This window comes from Bos javanicus, chromosome 13, assembly GCF_032452875.1.
Source record: "Bos javanicus breed banteng chromosome 13, ARS-OSU_banteng_1.0, whole genome shotgun sequence".
In the NCBI taxonomy this organism is placed as follows: Eukaryota; Metazoa; Chordata; class Mammalia; order Artiodactyla; family Bovidae; genus Bos; species Bos javanicus.
This window is the reverse complement of record NC_083880.1, coordinates 79760687-79774342: the sequence shown is the minus strand read 5'-3', so window position 1 is coordinate 79774342 and position 13656 is coordinate 79760687. Positions and strand designations below refer to the sequence as shown.

Here is a 13656-nt window from a genome sequence, read left to right as displayed (position 1 = left end):
AGGGGATCTTCCCAAGCCAGGGATCGAACCCACGTCTCTCATGTCTCCTGCACCGGCAGGCGGGGTCTTTACCACTCACAGCACCTGGGAAGGCCAGTGAGCACCAGAGGAGGTCCCAGAGCTCACTCACAAGAGCAGCATTTCCGCAGAGGCTTCAGCAGTGCGTGCTGGCAGCAGCGGCAGTCTCTGGGAGCAGCAGGGCCCACCTTAGGGGTTTCCAGCTTCAGCACCGCAGAACCCCTGCAGCATGCCGAGCGGACGTGCCCCGTTCGGTACCTCGTTCTGGCCCGTCTCCCTGTCTCCCTGTCGCCCGAGCTATGCTCTCAGCTCCCTCACACGCTGCCAGTCAATTCCTGATCTGGAGCAGTTGGCCAGCAGTTTCTGTTGCTTGTAATCAATGAACTCTAATTGATTCACTCCCAAAGAGAGAAGCTCTGATGGGATCTGTGGTCACTGGTCTTTACTGAGGACGCCGGTTGGGCGGAATCTGGGGCCGTATCAATGTACACGTCGTCGCTTAGACTCAGCACTTGCGCTTGGCTAAAAAGCCAGCTCGGATGTTTTCGGTCTCATAGTGCAAACCTCGCTTCCTTTAAACAAAAAGATGCCCCTACCGCCACTAGGGGAATTCTCCTTCCTTCTGAGAGCTTAACGGGTTCCAGTGTGTGAGGGCCGGCCTTCCTGCGGGGAGGGCATGTGTCCCATGCCGGGCCAGTCACAGTACCCTGTGACCTTGGTCGAAGCTCTCAGTCCCATAGCAAAGGTTAATCACTGAGTTTATCCTATAAGGCAATTGCTGGTTTCCACAGAAATAATTGACAGTAAGTATTTATCATCTCTGCTGCAGCCCCTCAGTTCTGTAGTTCTAGCACAAGAGCAGCCACGTGAAGTGAAGTGAAGCTGCTCAGTCGTGTCCGACTCTTTGCGACCCCGTGAACTGTAGCCCGCCAGGCTCCTCTGTCCATGGGATTCTCCAGGCAAGAAGACTGGAGTGGGTTGCCATACCCTCCTCCAGGGATCTTCCCGACCCAGGAATCGAACCCAGGTCTCCCACATTGCAGGCAGGTTCTTTACCCTTTGAATTACTCAGGAATCAGCCACAGATAAATATGTAAATGAGTGGAGCCATGTTCCAATAAAACCTGATTTACAGAAACATGCAAATGGGCGAGATTTGGTCCATAGACCACAGCTTGCTAACCCCTGGCTAAAGGATGGGTTTATGACCCAAGACAAGGCAATCAGGCACTTTGTAGATACTCAATAAAATCAATAGATTATAATTTGTATTTTAAAGTATTTTATTTAAAATACTTAAAGTATCTATTGCATTTTAAAGTAGTTTTTAAAGTTATTATGGTGTAAGGGTAGTAGGTAGATGGCTGTCGATAATAATAATAATAACTAATATACTTGATTCTTTATTGTCAAGCCCTTTACATGTATTTCCCTTTTAATACTCAGAAGAACTATTCGAGTTAGGTAGAATTATCATCCTCATTTTACAGATGAGGAAACTGTGGCTTGAGGAGGTTAAGTTCAGTTCAGTTGCTCAGTTGTGTCCGACTCTTTGCAACCCCATGAACCGCAGCATGCCAGGCCTCCCTGTCCATCACCAACTCCCGGAGTTCACTCAAATGGAAGTCCATTGAGTCAGTGATGCCATCCAACCATATCATCCTCTGTCGTCCCCTTCTCCTCCTGCCCTCAATCTTTCCCAGCATCAGGGTCTTTTCAAATGATTCAGCTCTTTGCATGAGGTGGCCAAAGTATTGGAGTTGCAGCTTCAGCATCAGCCCTTCCAATGAAGACTCAGGACAGATCTCCTTTAGGATGGACTGGTTGGATCTTCTTGCAGTCCAAGGGACTCTCAAGAGAGGAGGGTAAGGGACTCATTCAAAATCACACATCTCTGAAGAGCTGGACTCGGGTGAGGTAATGCATGTGAGATGTGCTCACACATGCTCACACATGAGCCTCTGTGATCACTGGCACCATCGCAGCCATCACTGCCACCACTACCGACGCTTCTCAGGTGAGGGGAGGTTAGGTCACCTTCCCAGACCAGGCCTCGGACCTGCTCTGGAAATGCCCCAGTTTAATAGGGAGAGAGGGGAGGAAGAAACAGGAGCTGGTTTCACTACACCCTGTTGCCATCAAAGCCTTCGCGTCTCCTCCCTACCTACCTCCTGCTCCAGCATTCCACCCGCCTCTAGCCAGACAGGTTTCTCGCAAGTGCTGTGGCTGATCTCTGCACGGTCTGTTCCCTCTTTGCCTCATTTCTCTGTCTGCCCAAGACCTGCTCTTCCTACACTTCTGGGGTTATGAGTCTGCCTCCTACGTGAAGCTTTGCCTGGCCTCTGTGTGAGTCTTTATCCTACTGTGTGGAACTGTTTACTTATTTTTCCTCTTGCCTACTCTGTGACTTCCTCAAAGGCTTACTGTGGCATTCCTAGAGGTCGATACAGCACCTCACACTCAGATGGAACCAAATGAATTTTTGTTAAACAAATGAATGGTTCTGGAACAAGTGCTAGTAGAATACGTCAGAGCCAGGGAGTCTGTGCGCCATAACATCAGTTCAGTTCAGTTCAGTCGCTCAGTCATGTCTGACTCTGCGACCCCATGGACTGTAGCCCGCCACACCTCCCTGCCCATCACCAACTCCCGGAGCTTGCTCAAACTCATGTCCATCGAGTCGATGACGCCATCCAACCATCTCATCCTCTGTTGTCCCCTTCTCCTCCTGCCCCCAATCCCTCCCAGCATCAGGGTCTTTTCAAATGAGTCAGCTCTTCGCATCAGGTGGCCAAAGTATTGGAGTTTCAGCTTCAACATCCGTCCTTCCAATGAACATCCAAGACTGATCTCCTTTAGGATGGACTGGTTGGATCTCCTTGCAGTCCAAGGGACTCTCAAGAGTCTTCTCCAACACCACAGTTCAAAAGCATCAATTCTTTGGCGCTCAGCTTTCTTCACAGTCCAACTCTCACATCCATACAGGACTATTGGAAGAACTATAGCTTTGACTAGATGGACCCTTGTTGACAAAGTAATGTCTCTGCTTTTTAATGTCTCTGCTGTCTAGGTTGGTCATAGCTTTTCTTCCAAGGAGTAAGCATCTTTTAATTTCGTGGCTTCAGTCACCATCTGCAGTGATTTTGGAGCCCAGAAAAATAAAGTCTGACACTGTTTCCATTGTTTCCCCATCTATTTCCCATGAAGTGATGGGACCAGATGCCATGATCTTCATTTTCTGAATGTTGAGCTTTAAGCCAGCTTTTTAACTGTCCTCTTTCACTTTCATCAAGAGGCTCTTTAGTTCCTCTTCACTTTCTGCCATAAGGGTGGTGTCATCTGCATATCTGAGGTTATTGATATTTCTCCCAGCAGTCTTGACTCCAGCTTGTGTTTCTTCCAGCCCAGCGTTTCTCATGATGTACTCTGCATATAAGTTAAATAAGCAGGGTAACAATATACAGCCTTGACATACTCTTTTCCCAGTTTGGAACCAGTCTGTTGTTCCATGTCCAATTCTAACTGTTGGTTCTTGGCCTGCATACAGGTTTCTCAAGAGGCAGGTCAGGTGGTCTGGTATTCCCATCTCTTGAAGAATTTTCCAGTTTGTTGTGATCCACACGGTCAAAGGCTTTGGTATAGTCAATAAAGTAGAAGTAGATGTTTTTCTGGAACTCTCTTGCTTTCTTGATGATCCAGTGGATGTTGGCAATTTGATCTCTGGTTCCTCCGCCTTTTCTAAATCCAGCTTGAACATCTGGAAGTTCTCGGTTCATGTACTGCTGAAGCCGGGCTTGGAGAATTTTGAGCATCACTTTGCTGGCGAGTGAGAGGAGTGCGGTGTGACCTAATGTGTGGACACTAACAGAGCCTGAGGATGACAGTGGGCTGGGTGATTTCAGTGTCACCGGAAAGGAACAGGAAATGCGTTTTTCTCACGAGCAGGTAGGATAACTGAGGAGTCCAGGCCTGCCACACCCAGCCTCACAGCTAGACGTTCAGAACGCTTGTTCTGGGAAAACGTTCCTTTACCTTCAGGAACGTCCACCTGTGGGGCCAGCCAGTGAGTCGGAGGCCGTTTCCACCATAAAGGTCCTGATCCACATCGTTGCGTACACAGCATCCTCCTCCAGTACTTCATGCTCATCGTTTCAAACTCTAGTCCATGCAGGGGAGGGGCTGGAGTGACGGAGGAGAAAGGAAAGGGGAGGAGGGACTGAGGATCTGTATCATGGTTATTTCCATTTTCAGCTAAGACTGTGTTCCAGTGACTGCGGGCTGCCCAGGTGGCGCTAGAGGCAAAGAATCCACCTGCTGATGCAGGAGATGCCAGAGATGTAGGTTCAATCCCTACATCGTGGAGGAGGCAATGGCAACCCACTCCAGGATTCTTGCCTGGAGAGTCCCACGGACAGAGGAGCCTGGCAGCCTATGGTCCATAGTGTCGCAAGGAGTTGGGAGTCAGACACGACTGAAGCAACTTAGCACTGGTGACTATTTAACTAGCTTCTACTTTTTTTTTTTTTAATTTTAATTTAAAAAGTTATATATTCTGACAAAGTGAAGTGAAGTTGCTCAGTCGTGTCTGGACTCTTTGCGACCCCATGGACTGTACAGTCCATGGAATTCTCCAGGCCAGAATACTGGAGTGGGTAGCCTTTCCCTTCTCCAGGGAATCTTCCCAACCCAGAGATCAAACCCAGGTCTCCTGCATTGCAGGCGGATTCTTTACCAGCTGAGCCACCAGGAAAGCCCAGTGGCTCAGCTGTGTATGCTATATATCCCATATATGCTGCTAGGGATATAAATTAGTACAGCCACATTGAAGGAGAGTTTAGCATTTCCTAGGAAATTCCTCCCACACTACATTTCTCAAACTTACCATGCATGAGACTCACCAGGGGATTTTGTTATTAGTAAGATGCAGATTCTGGGCATAGAGAAACTTACACATATGAATCAGGAAACCTGTGCAAGAATGTTCATAGCGACATTGCTCGTGATTACAAATTGGAGACCACCCGTCGGCAATGAAGGTGTAGATGAAGTGTGAATATATTCACGGGGCGACAGTGAACGAGCCACGGCTGCCTGCAGTGACGTGTTGACTCTCACAGGCTTAAAGGAGCAAGGGAAGGAAAGTCAAGTCATACCATTCCACGAGCAGCAATACTAAGCAACGTATTTAGCTGATGGAGCTGTTTCTAAACAATGCACAGAATTAGAGATTGTGGAAGCAGGTGGCTGAAGGAAGGAGAAGCTGAGATGGAGCGCGTGAAGGGCGTCTTTGGTGCTAAGAATCTTCCACTTCTTCCTGTGTTGATGGTTATTCAGGTGTCATTCCTTAAATTGCACGTTTATGTTTTGTACGTTCTTGTACGTGTGCCAAATTTAAAATTTTCAAACTTAAAAGAGTGTGAAAAGGCATACAGCCAAGATGTCCATCACTCAGACGACTGCGTCACAAATACTGCTGTCGTGTCGCCAGAGGTAACTCATGTTACCAGCAACCTGGTCTCCTCTACATTCACAGGTTTATGCGAGAATGTGCGTATATGTAAATGTGTTCAATTTTATCACAATACTATTGCGTGTGTGCGTGCGTCTTGAAGAATATTCTATCCGTGCACAGGGAAACTATTTTTATGGTCACAAAGAATTTATTCCATTGTATTATATAACCATAACTTAGTAATTTTAATTATTAACTTTTAACCATAAAGTAGTATGTGAACCCGCTCCTCCCTATTTAAAAAAAAATATTACTGGGTATAATGTTCTCTTAGGCACATCTGTGGATATTTTAGGCTCTCCAATCCTTCCCCTTCCAAACTACTCCCTGCTCACAGCTTCCTTAACGCATGGCCAGTACGCATGCGTGCTCAGTCTCTCAGTCATGTCCCACTCTTTGCAACCCCATGGACTGTAGCCCACCAGGCTTCTCTGTCCGTGGGATTCTCCAGGCAAGAATACTGGAGTGGGGTGCCATTTCCTCCCCCAGGGGATCTTCCCAACCCAGGGATCGAACCTGTGTCTCCTGCAGTGGCAGGCAGATTCTTTACCACTGAGCCACCTATGGGAATCCCATGGCCAGTGTGCATTCTGCTGAAACGTTTTGCCCCTGGACATTCATTTTTTTACCACTGGAAACATGTGGAATGGAATATGTGTTTCTGTCTATGTGGGCTTCCCCGGTGGCTCAGCTGGTAAAGAATCCATCTGCAATGCGGGAGACCTGGGCTCCATCCCTGTGTTGGGAAGATCCCCTGGAGAAGGGAAAGGCTACCCACTCCAGTGTTCTGGCCTGGAGAATCCATGGACTGTGCAGTCCACTGGGTCACAAAGAGTCGGACACGACTGAGCGACTTTCACTTTCATGTCTTTGTAGGACCTGTTTTTCCTCCTCAGTGCAGTCTTATCTAGAGCTCTAGCCATGCCTGTGACCATGAATCTGCCTGAGTACCGTTATTTGCTGTCTGATGTGGCTAAGCCACAGTTGAATCTAACCGTTCCTCTACTGTCGGCATTTAGGTTGTCGCTCAAGGGCTCTTGCTGTGACAGTGGTATTGCAACAAACATCCTCAGACCTGCCCCCTTGGCACAGGTGCACCCGTTTCTGTGCAGAATCGATGGGAAGCGGACCTGGCAGGCCGTTGGCAGGGCGAGTCTAAAGACTCATTGCCAGATTGCCCTCCAAAGGGACTATAAACACTCACACTCCCACCAGCAATGCACCAGAGGACTGACCTCCTTGCGCTCTTACTAAAAGTAGATGTTATCAGCATTCCCAATTTTTATTGAGCTGATAGGTTAAAAAAAAAAAAAAAAGGACTTTATGGTTAATATTCATTCCAATAATTGGGCTTCCCTGGTGGCTTAGTCGGTAAAGAATCCGCCTGCAGTGCAGGAGACCCAGGTTTGATCTAGTCCTAGTCCAGTATTCTTGCCTGGGAAATCCCATAGACAGAGAAGCCTGGCAAGTTACAGTCCACGGGGTCTCGAAGAGTCGGACACAACTTAGCAACTAAACCACCACCACCCTTATAATTAATGATGCCGAATGCCTATTACACATTTCTTGCCCAGAATCTGCATTTAGCATGATCCCCAGGTCATTCTTCTGCACTGGAGTCAGAATCTGCTTTTTAACAAGGTCCCCAGTGATGCCCACACACAGTTTGAAAAGGGCACTGGGAGAGGAATAGCTGGACCACAGCGTACACTCACTCCCCTCCACTAACCTGGGGTGTGCGTGTGTTTATCTTTTCTATTCAGACAGGATATAAAATAGTACTTCAATGTATTTTTGACTTGTATTTCTTTCATTGTAAGTGAGCTTGGACCTTCTCAAATTCTTATGAGCTATAGTTTTCTTCTCTGGGAACAGTCAGAGAGAGAATTGTGTTTTTATTTATTTCTCTTAGAAAAGAAATTACTCGACTAATTAAATGAGTATTAGTACTTATTTACCAGAGAAGAAACTGGCACGAAGGCATGAGAATATGTAGCTCAGAAGGGCTGCTCATGTCAGCACACGCTTGTTTGCTCCCTGTTTATTCCCACAGAAAACAAGGATCTGTATCAAGTTCACTGGAACCACCAATTCTTTTTTTTTTTTTTTTAGTCATACCATGAAGCTTGTGGGATCTTAGTTCTCCAACCAGGGATCAAACCCGGGTCCTCAACAGTGAAAGCCCAGAGTCCTAATCACTGGACTTCCAGGGAATTGCAGGAACCACCAGTTCTAGATGAGCATTCGCTGCTATTATAGATAACTATATCTCTTACCCTACTGTTATAAATAACTGTTCACATTTACAGTCCCGCCTCTGTAGCAGACACTGTTCCCTGTACTTTACACGTATGAAGTTCAGTCACCCTCGCTACCACCCTGGGTGTATTAGCATCCCCATTTTATTGATGGGAAAACTGAGGCACAGGGCAGCTTTCTCAAGGCCACGTGGTCTCAGAGCTGGGATTCTCACCTCGGCTCCCCCAGTACATGTGCTTTGTAATGATAGGATACTAACTCTGGAATCTTTGCAATGCTTTGTAAGGAGATGCTGAGTGACTAGGGAAAATCTCCTGTATAATTCACATGCATTATCTCTTGGCAAAATGCTTGCTTAAATTATCAAAATTACATATATACTCCATTTTTCTTTTACAAAGTGACAAGCCTTAAAAATTGACTTTCTCTGTGAAGAAAGGGAACTACCTAACAACTATTTTTAAAAAATCAAGATAAAAGTTATATATATAAAGAATGAGAAGTAACTAAGGAACTTCCCTAGCAGTCCAGCAGATAAGACTCCACGCCCCCAGTGCAGGCACCACAGGTTTGAACCCTGATAGGGGAACTTCCAGATGTTCAAGCTGGATTTAGGAAAGGCAGAGGAACCAGAGATCAAATTGCCAACATCCATTACATCATCAAAAAAGCAAGGGAGTTAAAAAAAAAAAATCTACTTCTGCTTTATTGACTACACCAAAGCCTTTGTGTGGGTCACAACAAACTGTGAAAATTCTTCAAGAGATGGGAATACCAGACCACCTGACCTGCCTCTTGAGAAACCTGTATGCAGGTCAAGAAGCAACAGTTAGAACTGGACATGGAACACCAGACTGGTTCCAAATAGGAAAAAGAGTACGTCAAGGCTGTATATTATCACCCTGCTTATTTAACTTATATGCAGAGTACATCATGACAAACGCTGGGCTGGAAGAAACACAAGCTGGACTCAAGATTGCCGGGAGAAATATCAATAACCTCAGATATGCAGATGACACCACCCTTATGGCAGAAAGTGAAGAGGAACTCAAAAGCCTCTTGATGAAAGTGAAAGTGGAGAGTGAACAAGTTGGCTTAAAGCTCAACATTCAGAAAACAAAGATCATGGCATCTGGTCCCATCACTTCATGGGAAATAGATGGGGAAACAGTGGAAACAGTGTCAGACTTTATTTTTCTGGGCTCCAAAATCACTGCAGATGGTGACTGCAGCCATGAAATTAAAAGACGCTTACTCCTTGGAAGGAAAGTTATGACCAACCTAGATGGCATATTCAAAAGCAGAGACATTACTTCGCCAACAAAGGTTCGTCTAGTCAAGGCTATGGTTTTTCCTGTGGTCATGTATGGATGTGAGAGTTGGACTGTGAAGATGGCTAGCGCCGAAGAATTGATGTTTTTGAACTGTGGTGTTGGAGAAGACTCTTGAGAGTCCCTTGGACTGCAAGGAGATCCAACCAGTCCATTCTGAAGGAGATCAGCCCTGGGATTTCTTTGGAAGGAATGATGCTGAAGCTTAAACTCCAGTACTTTGGCCACCTCATGCGAAGTGCGAAGAGTTGACTCATTGGAAAAGACTCTGATGCTGGGAGGGATTGGGGGCAGGAGAAGGGGACGACAGAGGATGAGATGGCTGGATGGCATCACTGACTCAGTGGACGTGAGTCTCAGTGAACTCCGGGAGTTGGTGATGGACAGGGAGGCCTGGCGTGCTGCGATTCATGGGGTCGCAAAGAGTCAGACACCACTGAGCGACTGAAGTGAACTGAATGCGAAGAACCAACTCATTGGAAAAGACCCTGATGCTGGGAAAGATTGAGGGCAGAAGGGGACGACAGAGGGTGAAGTGAGATGGTTGGAGTGAGATGGCACCATTGACTCAATGGACTGAGTTTGAGCAAACTCTGGGAGATGGTGAAAGACAGGGAAGCCTGGCGTGCTGCAGTCCATGGGGTCGCAAAGAGTTGGACACGACTGAGCGACTGAACAACAAGAGGCAACAAGTGCCACCTAATAATCCTTCTGAGACATTTCAGAAAGACACACAACAAACAAGCCGGCATGGATGTCCTGAAGCGGCTTTCCCTGCGTGTGTGCCCGGAGGGCTTCCCTGGTGGCTCACTCAGCAAAGAGCCCGCCTTCAGTGAAACGCAGGAGATGCGGGTTCAACCCTCCACCCCGGGCCAGGAAGATCCCCTGGAGAAGGAAAGGGCAACCCGCTCCAGTATCCTTGCCTGGGAAATTCCATGGACAGGGGAGACTGGCAGGCTACAGTGCACGGGGCCGAAAGAGTCGGACACGACTTAGCGACTAAGCCGCCACCACCACATGTGCACTTAGGCACACATCCCAAAGAAAGCTTTAAAAGTTGCTTTTAATAAACGTCGTGAAAATTTAACCTTGAGTGACTTCACTGGGTTTTACACAGACATGTTTACAATCAATCTACAACTTGAAAATCAACAGGAAATTTGAGGAAAACAGCTGTCTTTGAGAAATATAAAAATGCGCTTCTCGCAGGCAGTCCCCTGGGGTTTGTCAAGGGTAAACTTCACAAAAGGTGAATGAATTACTGGATGAAGCGGAAACCGCACGGGGCCGAAGCAGCCACTGAAGAAAAACTCACCGGCGGCTATGTTACAAATACGGATTCCCAGGCCCCGCCCCCACGGGTTCAAAGCTGAACCTTTTTACCCAAAGGCCCCACGTGACTCTCAGGTTCGGGCAAGCTCCGGGCACAGCCCGCCTTAAGTAACTCCCCAACCGAAGAGCGCAAACACCTGGGGCTCGTAGGTGGCGTTCTGCTCCCAGTTGGATGTCGTTTACCTGCTGCCAGGAGGGGTCCCCTCGGGTCTCATCAAGACCCAGCCAGTCTGAGCAAGAACACCAATTAGCTCAACCGCCCCCCGCTCCCAGGACCTCGCCTCGGTCACCTGCCGGGCGGGGTCCGCCCCCCTCTTGGCCCCAGGCTTCCTCTGTGTGGTCTCGGACCACGGGTGCCGGAGTCCCAGGACCGGGCGAGGAGAGGGGGCGGATGGGGAAGACGCTGCGCAGAAATACAGATTCCTGGGCTGCCTGAAGCGAAAACTTGCGGAAACTGCATTTTTACCCAGCTCTTCCAGGACCAGTGGGTTCACCCTGCAACTGTAGCCTAATTTAAAATTTAAATTCGAATACGCAGCCACGAGTGCAAGTCGTGCTTCCCAACCTTGGCTGCACATCAGAATAACCTGGGGAACTTAAAAAAAAATTTTTTTTTAATATATATATACACACCAGTGTCCAGGGTTCGGTCCAGACCAATTAAGCCAGAATCTAAAAGCGCTGCCTGGGCAGCAGCCGCCTCACCTGGGAGCTCGTTAGAAATACAGAAGCTCAGGCCCCATCCCAGACCCACTGAGTCAGAATCTGCATTTTAACGAGATCCCCAGTGATTCGCGCGCACATTAAAGTTGGAGGAGAGCTGTGCTTCTAAAATTTTAATGGGCAAACGAATCACCTGGGGACCTCATTAAAATGCAGACACGGTTTCTCAAACTTTAATGTGCATGCGAATCACCTGGGGAGCTTGTTAAAATGCAGATTCTGATTCCGCGGGTCCGGGGTGGAGCCCGAGAGTCTGCATTTCTAACGAGCTCCCAGCCGGTGTGGGCTGCCCGGGTCCGCCCCGCGCTTCCCCTGGAGTCCAGAGGTTTGGCTGCGGGCCAGTCCGCAGCCAGGGCTCCTGATAAACCGTCCTGCTGGGCTGATGAGCAGGATTGCCGGGACGTGCGCTCTCCGGCCGAGCCTGGTTAATTCTCGAACTCCGGGAATTGGCTGTGTGAGGCTGGCCGCTCGCAGGGAGTCGCCAGAGCCCCAATCCTAACGCCATGTCGCGGCGCAAGCAGGCCAGGCCCCAGCATCTCAGCTCCGAGCAGCCGCAGTCCGAGAGCCGGGAGTTAGCCGAGGCGGCCCCGGAGGCGGCGGGGGAGCCGGGTGAGTGGCGCCGGGGACCCCGGGTGCTGGGGGCGGTTTTCTCCGACTTTCCGCAGACCCACGTGGATGCGAGCTCCCGGCCCTTGGGCTTGGGCGGGGCGGGGCGGTGAGGCTTCCAACTGGAGTTCTGGGGCTCAGACCTTGTTACCCTTGCCTTTCTAAGTTACACACACACACCCTTGTGAATTAACCCTTCTCGGGTAGATTACGTCGCTCCCGGAGTCGCTCTCCTGCAACCACTCCTGCCCCCCAGTCCCCCAAGCGCTATTCGATGACGGTTCGTCTCTCGCACACCTTGGAAGGATGCTCTGAGATCCCTCCGGAGGCAGCCTTCGGCGTGCCCGGCCTCCTTGGCGCCGGGCTGGGGCTGTGCGCCTCGGAGGTGGGCGTTCTGAGACCCCAGGCGTCTTCGTGGGTGTTGGGGGCGGAATGTCCGAGCTTCTGCCGGGCCCTGGAGAGAGGTGCTGGAGCGGAGGCACTGCGACCGGTTCCTGTCTTCCTGGAGCTCGAGGCCGCTGGGGACCGGAGCGGTGACTCCCGAGATAAAGCGGTGGCGCGTGCGGCGTGTTCGGGGTGAGCGCTGGGACAACATCGAGCTGGGAGGGGCCGGGGTGCTGCCTGGGGGCGGCCTCTCGGCGGAGGGCACCGTCGAGGAAAACTCCTGAGGCTTTGAGCTAGCGGTAGAGACGGCCGAGGGCGTCAGCGAGGCTGGAGCTGGGGCGGGGGTGTCCGGCTGAGGTCTGAGAAGGGCCGGGGGCCCCGGGCTCCAGTGAGGGTGTCGACTTTTACTCTGAAGTGGCGCCAGGGTTTGGGGCGGGAGCGGGGTCAGGACGGTGGTGGGGTGTAGGGTTAGAGGGGTTCCAGGAGAAGCCTGGAGACCCTGGGCAACCCTGAGTGCCCCGAGGCAGCCTCTGCTTCCGAAGACCCTGCGGGTTGGGGAGCTTTGAGAACTCACTGGATTCCTCCGGCTCCCACCCCGCGCTCGTGGAATCCCAGGGGTGGAGTGGAGTCGGGGAATCTGCATTTCTAAGGCGCTTCCCGTTGTGATCATCTTGTTCTCCGGTAAGACCGTGTAGGTTCCTATTTCAGGTCTCTCCACCCCACCCACCCCCGCGATGAGTTGCTGCCTTTTGCTTAGCCAGGAGCTGTTGAGAGGTGCCCTTACTGGAACTTTCTCCCCTTCTCCCTCTCCCTCTCCCCCCCCCCCCCCCGCGCCTCCGCAAGGGAGAAGGGGGATCTGGTCTCTTCTGCGAAAAAGGGCAGACCTCCAGCAGCAGGTCTCTGGTGGGTTCTGATGACCGCACTGCTCCCAGGGAGGCAGTGGAGGAGAGGAGCAGCTTAACGAAGCCACTCCTAAACTGGTGGTTTGTATATAAAAGTAAAGCTTGGCTGGGTAAAACTTCTGCAACCAAAACACCCTGTCTCTGCGCTCAAGGTGTAGAGTGCGGATAGGCAGGCAGAACCAGGGTCTTCCTGGGGGTGGGGCAGGGCTGCGGATCCTCTGTAAAGAAGAGTTGGGGTGGTACTGGGGATGTTGAGTCTTGTCGGGGGAGCGATAATATAAGACCTTTCTTGAAGAAACACAGGCTGTCCAGAGTGAGTGCTATGGGCTACTTTTTACTCCTGCAAACGGCGCTTGGACGGCAAACTCCTGGAGCCTTGCTGTGTTTGGAGGGGTTGGGGAGGGTGTTCTGTGTTGTGCGGCACTAGGGGGTGCCAGGGCACCTCAACACCAGCCACCACTGCAGAGAAAAACAGCCCTGTAACTGATGTTCCCCTGCACTTGTCTCGGGTCTGCTCTGCTGAGCTAGAGGCCTGCCCTTTTTTTTAAGGTTGGGCGTGCGTGTGTGCGTGTGCGCTCGTGCGCTTAGT

General features: G+C 50.1%; 1 protein-coding gene across 5 annotated transcripts in view; it reads left to right on the top strand.

Annotated features, from left to right (window-relative positions):
• ZFP64 (ZFP64 zinc finger protein) overlaps positions 1-13656 on the top strand; it is a 75899-nt gene that overhangs the window by 44620 nt on the left and 17623 nt on the right. The window contains exon 1 of one of the 5 annotated variants that reach the window (XM_061437986.1): positions 6269-11784. The exons of the other annotated variants lie outside the window; for them this stretch is intronic. Within the exon in view, the coding sequence (XP_061293970.1) occupies positions 11679-11784 (106 nt within the window). The 5' untranslated portion in view covers positions 6269-11678. Of the gene's footprint in view, positions 1-6268; positions 11785-13656 lie in introns of those variants that run through there. 5 annotated transcript variants of the gene reach the window in all.